A 14671-nucleotide genomic window follows, 5' to 3' on the forward strand; every position below is an offset into this window, starting at 1 on the left:
CGAAATATTCAAGCTTCCATATTCTCGTTGCAAAGCGCGTTGCTGTCTCGTTGTATGCCTCGTGCTTTCGATGCTTCTGTGTTTTATTTAAATTCATTCTTAATTAAATTTCCCGCACAAAACTCAAGCCAGGCAGTGTAAGTCAAGCTTTTCATGATGTCGCTGCAAACTATCACGTGACTACTCCACTGGTTCGCCGCGCCAACTATAGAACTTCATTTGAGGAAGTCCAGTACATTAAAAAGCAAATAAATGTCACTGGAACGTCAACTGCAATGTATTATGCGATTGTAAAGAAATTTATAATAAAGATGTGCTAACTTTGAAGGAAAAAAGAGTGATTAGAAATGTAGGAAATTGGTAAAAAAATCTTGATTCATGATTCTCGCATTTTTTTCTTTTTTCCAATTTTGTAAATGTTGATTGGACTTGAAATTGTCTCCAGAAAAAATCCATTTTCTCTTTGAAATAATCGACCTTCTGTGTACAATTTCGGAACATCATTTCTTTCGGCATTTGTAGCCCAATTAGTGCCTAAATGAGGTTTGTCATGTAAAAATGTGAAATTCGCGTTTGTTTGATCGTTGATCGGTTCGAATCGATGCTGACCCGCGTCGCCAAATGATCAATCGCAAAGAAATTCGTATTTTCCAACAACCAACCCGGTCAGATGTTCGCATTCACAAAGCAAATGTTTATCAATTCATCGAAATCGCATGCAATCGTTCTTAATAGAGAAATAATGGAAAGAAAACAATTATTCGATATTTGTGTCAAAGCAGTGACAATGATAGACGTGTTTTGAATTATCTTGTCTGATAATAGAGTTGATCTGTTTAGGAATCGCTGGGCCACCTGCTCGGTTCGCACGTTTACGGACGCTTTCGTCCTGTGTCCTTGTTATTATTATTTCTCAAATTTTGACATTCATAATTGCTATGAATAAATAAAAACGAATATACGACGTCGTAGGGGGAGGGCGCACGTTCATTACCCTTTCATTATTTAATCACCGATCCAGGCACCACCTTACCCTTACCCACCCCCAGTCCTATTTTTATTGCCGCATTTCACGACGAGATGACGCCGTTGTCAGTTCCCAAGAAACAAACCAAATAATCCACCTATTACTTGCTGGAGCACCAATTAAAACGGAGTTAAGCTCCAACCCCTTAAAACCACCCCAAGAAGGCGCAACCGAGCTGTTGAATCAACATAAATTACGAAACCACAAACCAAACCAAACAACAGAAAATACAACGCGCAAATGTCAAAGTAAGATATTTTTTTGGAAATTTTCCAAAAATATTTTTGGATTAATTTGTTTCAGATTGGCCGAAAAGTTAAGTTTTTTGTAATTAATGGCGTAAAGTAAGAGCAGAGACAACGTACAATATGCAATTTACAAATGTTAAAATTAATAATTTTTGGAAATTATCCAAAAAAAATTTTGGATCCTTGTTTTCAAAAACCCTTCCGAATGTCAAAAAGTGTTGTTGGTTTAGATATTGTGGTTGGTCTTGTTGGAGTGTAATTGCTCTGATTGGTATGGTAATGACGTGGCTCGGAACGGCCCTTGGGTGTACCTGATTTGGGTGCGCTCGAGTTGTCGTGGTGTATTTTTTGGCGTCCGTGTGTGAAAATGTTTGTCGGTAATTGAATTTGTAGTAGAGCTGGTTGCGTGTCCCGATCCGATCTAATTGGTCGGCGATTGCTCCGAGTGCTTTAAACTCCGTCATTATAATTAATCAAGTAAGTAAAACATAAAAAGCCGGCCATTACCAGTTCGATTAAACATAACAGCGAATTAAAATGGCATTCCTTTGCGCGGTGCACTTTACAAAATGAAAATTCGGATTTGATCGCGATGACGAGCGTGAAGCGGAGGAGTCGTCTTCCTCCCTCCGAAAATAATTAAAAATTCGAATAAAATTCGATCCAGAGGTTATTACCGAAGCGTGAAATAGTAAATCGACAATGTAACAATTAAGTTTGATGAACCTGGGACGCGTACAGTTTTTCTTTCTCTCAGGTAAGGACAGATTTGAGACGGTCATGTCATTACCTGAGGTAATTCGATTGGTAATTTGCGGTCTGGCTGACAATGACCGTTCCTCCACGCGTCGGAAACAAATCTGTAATTGTACATCAAACTCTAATCACACTGCCCAACATTCTTCGGATAATATTCCATCCTCAATCAAGGACGTTCGCTCGGCTGGAACACTTTGTGCACGAGGATTGATCGTAATGTCGGCGTTTAACGACGCAGAGGTGCCCAATAAAACCCAGATTATTTTTATATTGACGGCCGACACCCAAATTTTTCACAATCGACACCGATTCGTTTTGCAACTGTTACCACATTTTTTTATCTACATTTGAAGACGATCTAAATTACTTACATATTTTCTTGCAAATTTTGTTGTTCTCGTTTTCGTTTCTATCTTAAAATGTTTCATATAATCGATAGCAACAGCGTGATGAAGAAATGTCTAATACAACAACGAAAGTGATGAATAAATGTCTAATATTTTTTATTAGTAAATTTGTACGAAAGAATTTTAGAAAGACTGAGATTTCAGAGTTTTATTCTCGACCTTCATCTTATTATTCCAACAAATCAAAAATTCAGGAAAAATGATGAAAATAAAAGTTTGCCGATTGAGATGACACGTTGGTATTTGAGTAACAGAACCATTCTAAATCGATTGGCGTAGTAAATTTTTCCATATTTTGGTCGAGACAGTACGAATTGAAAATGAGTAAAATTTTTGGAAACCGTGGAGGGATTTTCAAGATTCATCGCAGTCGAACTAGTGGGGTTGGTTAAAATCCGGTAACAGGCACGAATTGCTGATTCTTTTTTCTTAGAGTGTGAATTTTTTGGAAATTTTTTAAGCCCTCATAAGCCCATGGTGAGCGGTCAAAAGAGGTGCTGCAGAAGAGTGCAAAATTCGAAAATCTGCCGAAGAAAAAATTACTTCGCCTTGTACGGCAAATCTGAGCTCATTTTCGTCTTTTTCACGTTAAAATACGTCAGTAAGCCCAATTTCGCCGGAAAATCTTGGCTCATAACGGTTTTTTCGAGAGAAATCTGAAATCTCCAATCTATGGAAAAATCTCGAAAAATAAAATTTTCTGATCGATATGGCCCGTCAGTCCTATTGTAATGGGGTCATTTTAAGATGATTGGCGCAGTACATTTTTCAATATTTCTACTGGGAGAGTACAAAACGATCGAGAGTGGAATTTTCAGTTTTCAGAAAAAATCTCAATGTTTTAAAAATTTACCACCGTCGAACCAGCAAAGTCAGGTCGAATCCGGTGGCTGAAACTGATTTACTATTCTTTCCTGCACGAGTGTGAATTTTTTGATAATTTTTCGAATCCACAAAAGTCCATGGTGAGTAATCAAAGGAGGTGGTGTCCAAAAAATCTCGCTGGAAACTATTTTTCGTTTCTCTCTTCGCTTCCAAAAGCTTCCATAAAAAGTTTTTTGTAGACACCCTTAATGAAAAAGGTAATGAACCTTCATTTAATCGATAGCAACAGCGTGATGAAGAAATGTCTAATACAACAACGAAAGTGATGAATAAATTTCTAATATTTTTTATTAGTAAATTTGTACGAAAGAATTTTAGAAAGACTGAGATTTCACAGTTTTATTCTCGACCTTCATTTTAATATTTTAACAAATCAAAAATTCAGGAAAAATGATGAAAATAAAAGTTTGCCGATTGAGATGACACGTTGGTCTTTGAGTAACAGAACCATTCTAAATCGATTGGCGTAGTCAATTTTTCCATATTTTGGTCGAGACAGTACGAATTGAAAATAAGTAAAATTTTCGGAAACCGTGGAGGGATTTTCAGGATTCATCGCAGTCGAACTAGTGGGGTTGGCTAAAATCCGGTAACAGGCACGAATTGCTGATTCTTTTTTCTTAGAGTGTGAATTTTTTGGAAATTTTTTGAGCCCTCATAAGTCCATGGTGAGCGGTCAAAAGAGGTGCTGCCCAGAAGAGTGCAAAATTCGAAAATCTGTTGAAGAAAAAGTTACTTCGCCTTGTACGGCAAATCTGAGCTCATTTTCGTCTTTCTCACGTTAAAATACGTCAGTAAGCCAAATTTCGCCGGAAAATCTTGGCTCATAACGGTTTTTTCGAAAGAAATCTGAAATCTCCAATCTATGGAAAAATCTCGAAAAATAAAATTTTCCGATCGATATGGCCCGTCAGTCCTATTGTAATGGGGTCATTTTAAGATGATTGGCGCAGTACATTTTTCAATATTTCTACTGGGAGAGTACAAAACGATCGAGAGTGGAATTTTCAGTTTTCAGAAAAAATCTCAACGTTTTGAAAATTTACCACCGTCGAACCAACAAAGTCAGGTCGAATCCGGTGGCTGAAACTGATTTACTATTCTTTCCTGCACGAGTGTGAATTTTTTGATAATTTTTCGAATCCACAAAAGTCCATGGTGAGTAATCAAAGGAGGTGGTGTCCAAAAAATCTCGCTGGAAACTATTTTTCGTTTCTCTCTTCGCTTCCAAAAGCTTCCATAAAAAGTTTTTTGTAGACACCCTTAATGAAAAAGGTAATGAACCTTCATTTAATCGATAGCAACAGCGTGATGAAGAAATGTCTAATACAACAACGAAAGTGATGAATAAATGTCTAATATTTTTTATTAGTAAATTTGTACGAAAGAGTTTTAGAAAGACTGAGATTTCACAGTTTTTGTTTAAAAATTAGGTACGGACATGGAGGAAAAAAATTCGAATGGAAATAAAATTGGAAAAAATTGAGTGGTTGAATAATAATTATTGATGAATAATTAAAAAATATTAAAATGAAAACTTACACACCATTGCACGTCTTTCTTAATTGGTGTTGTTTTCATATTGTTCATCAGAATCAATTGCAATAATTATTGTTGTGGTAATAAGAAAGAAAATTGCAGTGAATTTGCAGATTTCAAGAAGTAAATTAAAAGAATTTGAAGAGAACACGAATCCGTTCTTTGATTGGTATTTTTTGAAAATAGTAATTTCCGTCAATAATATCGACAACCCACCACACCAAGTCAAGCGGTCTGAAATCGGTTACGTAACTCGTCTATTTCTTTCGTCCATTTATTATTATTACAATGAGGAGGAAGTGTACGGTAATATTTATTATTTTTCCATTATTAGCTGCGTTGTTAAATGTAGTGTCGCGCAAAAAATTTCTCTCTAAAAGTAATTGTAATTTGAATTATTCGCGGAACAATGTAGCCGGCGACTAATTTGTACCTGGCAAAAAGTCTTTTAATAACCTTCATGTGCTTAATGACAATTTTTTGCCGTCTCCGATTGTTCGAGAGCGCTTTTTGCATCTTTTGTGGCCGAATTTAAGCGAAATTCGTGAAACATCCGAATTATTTCTCGTACAGGAACAATGCAAGAAATATTCCGAGAAGTCGGTAATTAACTCGCGGAAAAAAGCGAATTTTTTCAAATTCGATACGAATTCAAATTATGAACTGTGCCTAAATCGGAATGTTCGCCTATCAAGGTTTTTGCAGGAACTGAAACGCCCGCTGACGGACAATATCGGATCGGTTTCGGCAATCGCTAATTGCGATTGCGTTGTCTTTTTCCGATGTTTTTTCCACTTATTAACATAATCACAGAAAAATGTTCAAGGAGGCGAAGCTTAATCAAATGTAACAACCAATGGCACCGGACCAACCTTCGATGCAAAACAAGTTCAATGTCCTACAAAAAATATATTTCGACCGTTTCATTTAGATTATAATTAAAATAAGTTGGCTGTCATGGACGCGAGAAATTAACCTAACTTGGGATTTTTCTCGACGGTTGTTTTGACCAACAATCACCCAGAATTGATTTTTACTTAGTCTTTTTTGTCGGACGTAGGTCGCCACTAAGTACATACTGACAATCACAAAATGTCAAATGTACTGTTGCATTTTTTTCCATTACAACGTTTTAGTATTAAGCAGTTCCAAGAATGATGACAAATTCATTTAAATCTCTTGACATAACCTCACTCTTAACCACGGGAATATGACAGCTGACGTTTTGTGACAGATGCCAAGTGTCATAGAAGAATACTTCTGATGCAAGTGGAATCCTAGAAAAATGAGAAATGTGTTTATATATGAAATATTTCTTTTTACCCAAATATTTCTAATTATGAGACATTTTTAATTTAATTTTCCATAATCATCAAATTGATTCTTGACTAAAAGTTCCTAACAACTTTTACTTATTGTGCTTATACCAATAATCTAGTCAAAATTACAGCACGACAGGAAATCGATCTAACTACGTCTAACAAAAAAGTAAAGTCATATTTTATTGCTTATAATTTCGTTGATTACTTAATTATCTTGGTCGTTCCACTAAAATAATCTAATTAAAGTTTTGAGTAATGGGAAATGATAAAAGAATTAATCTATCGTAGATAAACTAGAACTTAAATTAACTTCCAATAAAAAACTTTTAATTGTGTCAATAATTGATTATTAAAATTAATTAAAACAATAATAAGTTATGTAATTAATTACCTTTTCATTTTAAATTTTTGCGACAGTGGTCTTACAATATATCCTTCAAAAAAAAAAAGAGAAAATGAAATAAAAACACTTCAAAATATACAAAACATAACTTCATTGGATTCTTGCCAAATTTTAAAATTAATTAAAAATTATTATTGATGTATGTATAGATAATTCTGGCAATACATATTAATTGGAAAATGGTAAATGACATTTCACAAGTTGTGAGTTGAATTTATCACACACATAAAGCTATAAATCTGTTTCTAAATTTGCGTAATTATTAATACATACTAATTTTAGTAATTCTCTTCAATTAAAATAAATCATCAGACTTCTGAAATAAGATGAAGGACAACAAATTCAACATTAGACGTAGGTACAGTTGGTTGCAAAAAAAAACCGGGAACTGTCAGAATAAAATTGACACATTTTTACAATTTTTTCATAGTGTAAAACCTTCTTACAAGAGATAGGTTAGAATTGTGGTCAAAATTCAATGAAATTTTAAAAAATTATTTGACAGGTACTGTCAAGTAGACAATTAATTGACAAATGGACAAAACCAAATTTACATTAGGAAAATTTTCGTTTCCCGTTTTTTTTTGCAACCAACTGTATATCCTTAGCAAATACTTGAAATTGCTTTGTTGAAAATTAATTTTGTTTACAATTACACTTGGAGTCATTTTATCGGGTCGCTCCTTAGTGGAAATTTTATAAAATTATGTAAGTTATGTTTTGGGGACAAATCTGTCAAAGTGTCAAATATCAAAAACGTCACTTTTTATATAAAACGCAACGATACTTAATTAAAACATGTAAATGAGATTGCAGTAACTGTCAAATATGTATGTATATAAAAATTTGCTCCTGTCCGTGCCCTGCGGAGATCAAAGCGCTGCCAACCATATAACGCAAAAAGCTCTAGAAGGTAACTCTGCCAACCTTAGTTTTTATTCAGTGATGGACGGATAGTAACGAACTCGAATTTACCTAATTGCTTTTGTAATTAATTAATTATTAAATTATTTGTAATTTTTTGCAAAACCAAATATTATGATGCAGGTAAAAACACAAAAAGTAATTAACTGATATCTAAACGCTGTTCAAAAATCAAAAAACTATTGTGGTGCAAATTACTTATCTGTCACTGTAATAAGTAATAGGAAATGTCATGAAAAATGTGTGTTATTTGCACCACAATGATTTTTTGATTTTTGAACAGCGTTTAGTCAACAACAGACCTATCAGAAACATACGTACAAAATAGAAAATATTACTGAACGTTAATTGAAACTATATATGTATCATTTCCTTAATCTTCAATAAATAAGTAATTTTTAATTAAATTCAGTCAATTATCATTACTTCTCATTAACAAACAATAACGAATAAGCCAATGACAGATGACAAATGACAAATTTACTAACAAATAAATTTGTCTTTAAAAAACTTGAAACAGTGTCATTATTTATTTTGGAAAAAGAAACCGTTTAGAACAGTGTAATGTTTGAATTTCCCGCCGTTTGAGACGATGACTATTTTTATGTTTAATCGGAACATAACTGAACATGTTTGTTTTCAGCAAAGGGTGCACTTAGATATTTGCTTCGAGAATAGGAATCGTTAAGTCATTCTATTTTTAATGTAAAACATTGCAAAGAAAGAAAAATGAAAGAGTTTTTTGGTTCCAAATTTTAGGTTAGCTGTCAACATGCTCCAATTAATCTACGCTTTAAAAAAGCACAACAATTGACGGTTTCCAACGCCTTCCCAGCCCAAAACTTTAAAGAGATCAATTTTGTTTTAAAAGCTTATATTTTCTCCATATAAGGAAGTTCATAATCATATTTGTCATCAGGCGAATTTTCTCGTCATGGGACAAGGATAATCATTTTCGTCAAACATTATAGATATTTTTTATTTGAATTATTTAATAAAAGGGTCTTGATTTGCCCCTCGAAATAATTGAAACTTGAGAAGACATTCGGATTTCGTCGATATTTTTTTTATTTTCTTTGTTTTTCAAGTCTTAAACATCTATTTAAAGCAGGAGCATGCAGGATAACTCTAAATTGTTGAATATTATGTAATTCAACAATATTGGCTGATATTTAATCCTAGCATGACAAGAAAGTTTTTGCAATAGTGTAAGTTTGTCAAATAATAATAATAAATAATCAGTAATTTCGAAATAATTAATGATTGTGTCGAGTAAAGCAAGAAGATTTTTTTAGTGGATAAGTTTTTCTGCGGGTGGACAATGATTTAAATAATGAGCGTTATTTTGAAAGAATCAGGATAACGAGTGGAACTAGAAAACAAGCAGTCAGGAAATTTATTTTAGTCAAAAACAGCAGGAATAAGCAATAAATATGAATATTTATTTTATCTGATTTGTCTCGGTTACGCTTCGCCTGATCCTGCTCCCGTTCGGTCCTCGCGTCGAAAAAGTCGGATCGTCCTGAAAGCAAGCAGCAGGAGAGTCAGGAAGCTACGTTTCAGGAAGATGTGATCGATCCGGCGCGAATTACGTGAAATAATTTGTATGTGGGGTAATATGAAAGAGGTTGCACAGCACATCAGCGGTTTTAATAGAATTTTACGACGTTCATTACCGTCGAATAAAAAAGTGCAATAAAAGCGGCAAGGAGCGATTGTAATAATATTTCGTTATTGGACTACTTGGCATGCGATTCGGCGTAAGAAACGAAACTCTCATTAAAATAAATCGCTAACTATACGCCCCCTCGGTCCCTCCGAATCCCGTCTCGGATTTCCAATTAAAAAACCTCATTTATACTCGAGTAGAAATTACACGATGTAATTTAAAAAACCGGGAAAATCCTTAAGGAATTCCGGCCCTTAAGGGTCCCGGTGGTTGGGTCGCTTTTCCCCGGCCGCCCCCGGCTCCTAATAAAGTATCACGCGCACGGATAATTTTTATGCGATTTAGAGATTTCGCGTGTTAAAACGTTTCTCGAATTTAATTCCGCCGTTTTAATTGGATTTTTGTTTGTGTATAAATTTCGGATTATAATTAAATTTAAATTAGTCGAAACTCGGCGGCGGCTTTTCTCGGGCCACTCGAATCGCCCCGACTTCCACCGGTCACGTCTTAATGAAGGCGGCGCTTTTTGCCCCGACGGGTCATCAAAACCGCCCCCTGCCCCCGCCGACCAAATTTCAATTTCGAACAAAATCGAACCCGCTTGGCCATCCGGCTTCTTCATTTTCTCGCCCAACAATTGAGATTAATGTGAATTGTAATTCCATCTGGTCCGCCGTACATTAGCCACTGCCTCGTAATACCATCCACGAACAAAAAACAAAATCTCTTTCAAATTAACATCGTGCTACTGGTTTTTCTTAATGGACCTCTCCAGTCTCCACTCGCTCAAAACTGATTTTCACCTCCGTCATTAATGTAATGCACGGAAGATATTTTCGACAATTACGCAATTACTCTCCAACGACTCGTTACAACTTGTTACTCAGCTCATTTCACAGAACAATTCCCAGAACTCGCCGTTAATCTAATTACTCTTCACCTCTCCGATTCGAATTTACGCGCGCGCGCGCCTTGACACATCGCCGCAGCGCTGCCAACCTAAATCGCCCCGTTTTGTTTATACCTGTCAAAAGTGAAAGCCAACACGCTTTAAAATCTCCCCTGCACGCTGTTCCACCCGACCCTGACACACCTCCACCCCCGATTCCGTCGAATTCTCGGTCGCGGCCCCCTCGCGCGCTCCACGCGTCCGCAAAAGCGCGAATCTCGCACTTAACCTCACTTTCGTCCGTCACGGTTCCGGGGTGTTCGTGGCCACAGTGATGGTGGAGGATGGAGTTTGTTACAAGATGGGGCACGGGGAGGTGTCCGAGTGCGTGACGGAGCCGGCCCCGGGGCCCGCGCTGTCGCTGCGACCTCGAGGGGGCCTCGCCAGGGCGCTGTACGAGAAGCACCAGACCGACCAGTTCCTCAGCCAGTTCGACAAATCGCAGGTGAGTGCGAGTGGGTTTTCACTTGCAGAGGGTTTCTTTGCTTTCTTTCCCCTCGTTATGAACAATGATTACATAAATAATCCATGCGGCTGTGCAAACCCAATTATCGTCAATTTTCCTTACGTGTAGGTCATCAAAGCGTCCACCAATCATTAACAATTACTCAATAATAAATCAGTATTTGCTTTGTGAATATTTTATAGGTATGTAGTTAACGGTGGAGGCGACTCGAGGTCTGCTGGGAGAGCCTGAGGTGGGTGCGGGACCACTCGTAATTGCCATTTTATTTCTACCAGAAAGGTACAGTCTCGGAGCGGAACCAGGTTCTGAAGGAATAACGAATAAGGGGTTGATATGTTGTGCAGAGAAAATAATCCAGATATTTTATTCATAACTGAGGGGTGGTGGTTGGGGAGCGATCGGCGGCGCACTTCTCATCTACCCACCAGTTCTAGATAAACAAGATAACAATTTTTGTCGTTTGATGGGTGGTTTAATCCCCACCGATAAATCACTCTGTCGGTGTTAATCCTTCGCATATTGAGTCCTCCACGAGGCACCACCACCTCGACGACTCCGCTCGTCGAGCTCTCTTCTCTTGACGCTGTCGCTAATCGTTCCGCGACACGCGTTCGTCATATTTGCACACCTTTCTCAAACAAAAACCCATTTTACGATGCTGCTATCTTATCACAAGCCCACGATTAAGACACGAGTATTGTTTAGTAAGCGTGGTGATGTCGCCGTCGAGACCATGTTTTTCGAGAAGAGTAAGGTCATGCTGAAGGTCCAGGTGAGTCTTTTCGGCCCCACTGTCCGAACAAACACAGTTTCGTGCCGGTAATGAGCCCCCTCGTTCCATATCGATAACGCTGCACTCGTCTGCATAATTCATCTGCGGTGTGTCTCCTCGAGTTCTTCCAGTTTTGATCGTTTCGTGTTTCTCCCTAGTTTGGTTATTTTCGTGGGCTAATCCGTCTCCGCGCGCATAATTCCGGATCCTCCGGGGTCATTGTGTGAGCGAGCGCGTGACAATTATGAGTTTTTTTTTTTTGAGAGAGGGAGTTCGTCAAGGGAGCCGGTTTACGAGCCGTCCCCGAGGTGCGCTAACCTCCGGTTACGTACCTTCCCTTTTAGCAACCCACTCAGCGGGGTGGAATGCATCGCACGCCGCCACGCACCACTTCAACATATCGTTCCGCCCGATAATGTATTCGTATCGGGAAAAAGCGCCACTACCGACCAGGAAAACGCCTACATTCCGTAATTTACACATTGACGACGTCTCCACGAGAGCGCCGAGGACTTTTGATGCCGCCGTGATGTATTCATGGCGGGGGTTAACAAGAGTTTGTGTTTCGACGTTCCCCAAATCTGGCGCGGGGATGAATATTTCAAGTTATTGCCGTTCGAAGCGGCTCATCGAAGATTAAGGTGCGAGGTGAAAGCGTCGCGGCGGTGCTGGGGGTGGCGCCACACAAAATGCAACCCCCGGGCAAAACGTATCTCTGACAGAATTAAAAACATACCAGAGAGATGACAAAATGATTACAATGCCGTCGAAATACAGAAATGCAACTAAACATCATTCAGGTTGTTTTGGCATAATTTGTTTTTTTAACGTTGGACACACTGTTTGATTTCTGTCACTAAAGCGCCTAACCTATCGAAATGAACATAACACGTTGCTAATTTCCCGCAATATCTGAGTAGGTATTCTTCTATTGCAAATTAATAGAACTGACATTATTTATAACCTCAAATTTAGAAAAACATAACCTAGTTCAACAAAATTAAATGCCTGTGGTCATTATTGGGTGCAACGTCGCTTCCTCGGCGGTGTTAATTTTCCGGAGCCCCCAGGTGAGCCGTCCCTTTGAGGTGTGGGGCTCGTCGATAATGATCTTAAATTCGGGCGTGATTGGGCCTGAGCCGGGGGCGCGACAGGGGATTTTCATCAAATCTTTTCCGCGATTCGCAAAATAAAAGAAACCGAATGTGTGTAGGGTAGTTTCGGGGGCCGTATATGCATGGATTACTCCGGCAACGTCATTACCGAGCCCGCTCCCTAAAATACTTCAAAGAAAAGAACACTAGTCGCGTTCACGATCGGGACGGTGCGCCGCCCCGCGATCCGCGCTCCTGCCGGGGGCGGGCGCGTGCCGCTCCGCAATATCGACATGTTTAATTCGCAAAGGAGACTCGCTCTTCTCAAATGAGTTAACTGGATTTCGTACAATGGAATGTAGTTTTTGCAAGAAACTTTACTCCCTTTGTGTCATTTGTGATTTAGATTTTTCCGTAATTCGATGAGTTGGGGGCGGGGGCTGCGTGTGTCGTTATTTACGCCAATTACCGAGACAAAGACGGCTTCACCTGCGGGTGGGTTCCCGCTTTTTCGCCTCGTAAATAACTCATCTGAATAAAGAATGCACAGTGCGAACACGTTTCCGTACTCTTGACTATACCCCCGTCGGAGGAGGGGTCCGAGCGTTTTACTTCGGTCGCAATCAAAATGTGATCGAGCGCGCCGCGAGGTATTCCGAAATACATAAATTCCCATATATTGTGAGAGAGAGCCAACCCCCCAGTTCCACCCTTAAGTAAAAATATATGTATCGAGTATTGGAATCGAATCCCGTGCCTGACACTCTGATACATTTTAAATTCACATTCGTAAGTACGGAAAATAACTCTGATAGCATCGGGAACGGTGCCTTTGTTTCCGTTATTAAGCCCACCCATTTTTCCGTTCGCGTTTCCCTCCTTTTCTCCTCTCCACGGTTGCGTTTTCTTGTTGTATTTCATACGAATCCGCCTTGATTAGTTTCGCCTCCCGGCCTCTTTTCCGCCTCGGATCCCTCCGTGCCCCGTCCAAATTTATTCCAATACTTCTTGTTTACAAGACATTAGCCGCCGCTATATCGACTCTCTTCGACAATCAAAGGAGAACAAACTGCATTCGACAACAACTACAATTAATCTCACGAATTTTCGGCCGATTCGTTAAACGGGTCGCTCCCATATACAGGGTGATCCCACATGGGGACTCAAAGAAGTGTTAAAAGATGGAACCGACGCTCCAGACAATCGATACACTTGTCACGAGACTGGCTCTAGGAAAAATTGTACATTGTACTACTTTTTTTTTTAAGTGGGAAGTTGACACGCGCGACCGCCGCAAGCGTAGAAGAGCGCGTATCATCCGACACCTGTATCGGGATCCTCTAGATCCTGTTTAATAATTGGTGATCTTCTTGGGAACATCCTGTATACGGTGCCAGGTTTGCCGTGTCACCTCTCCATTCACGCATTGTTATAAATGTTTAATGGGGGAGTTGGTGGGGCGGCGTCCTCCACCCGCCCCTCTGTGTGAACGCGGCACATGCAAGCGAGTCAACCTCCCTTTCCGGTCCCCGGATGCAAACGAGCCGGGAGATACAGCCAGAGGAGACACCGGAGATCGAACGGTGATCGAGTCGGTGCACCTTCAGGATGCAGATTTGTGACGTTGAACGCGGTTTAAACGACGCCGGCTGTCTCTCTGGCTCGTTTAGCATCCGTTTCAGGTTCAGATTTTCATTATCTAATATTCAGCGATCTAGCCGGAGGGGGAGGGGCCCGGAATGTCAGCCATCAACCCGGAGGATCTTCCAGGGCGTCGCGTTTTTCGCCCGGAGCGGATTTTGGAGGTTGTGATGTACGGTGTGAGGTTGTGATGGGTTTGTGATACGGTAATAAATTGGGCCCCATTTGAAAAGTTAATTTATTCGTCTGGGGTTTTAATGAGGGGCAGTAATTTCGCCTGTCATAACGCTGCCCTCGACGTAATTAGTAAAAAACCCTAATCACGGTATAAACAAAACGACCGTCGACAATAAATAAAATAATTAGCGCCGGTCCCATCCATAAAGTCAGGTGTTAACAGAGAAGACGTCGGGCCCCACCCATTCCAGCGCCCTGAAATATGATTTTAATTAAGTTCTCATTATTTATGTTGATGAGGAGCCGCAGATAAGTGCAATGTTAATAACAATCATAACTCCAACGGTAGCAAATAGTACAATAAACGGCGTGGAATGCCATCACGGGGC

The 14671-nt window shown here is 39.2% G+C and overlaps 1 protein-coding gene across 2 annotated transcripts in view; it reads left to right on the top strand.

Moving 5' to 3' along the window:
* The first annotated feature begins 10165 nt into the window (after positions 1–10165).
* LOC138139130 (protein-L-histidine N-pros-methyltransferase) overlaps positions 10166–14671 on the top strand; it is a 65432-nt gene continuing 60926 nt past the window's right edge. The window contains exon 1 of one of the 2 annotated variants that reach the window (XM_069059308.1): positions 10166–10577. In XM_069059308.1, the coding sequence (XP_068915409.1) occupies positions 10407–10577 (171 nt within the window). In that variant the 5' untranslated portion in view covers positions 10166–10406. Of the gene's footprint in view, positions 10578–11272; positions 11371–14671 lie in introns of those variants that run through there. The other variant, XM_069059317.1, reaches the window with a different exon arrangement.

The sequence above is a fragment of the Tenebrio molitor genome, chromosome 1 (assembly GCF_963966145.1).
Source record: "Tenebrio molitor chromosome 1, icTenMoli1.1, whole genome shotgun sequence".
Lineage (NCBI taxonomy): Eukaryota > Metazoa > Arthropoda > Insecta > Coleoptera > Tenebrionidae > Tenebrio > Tenebrio molitor.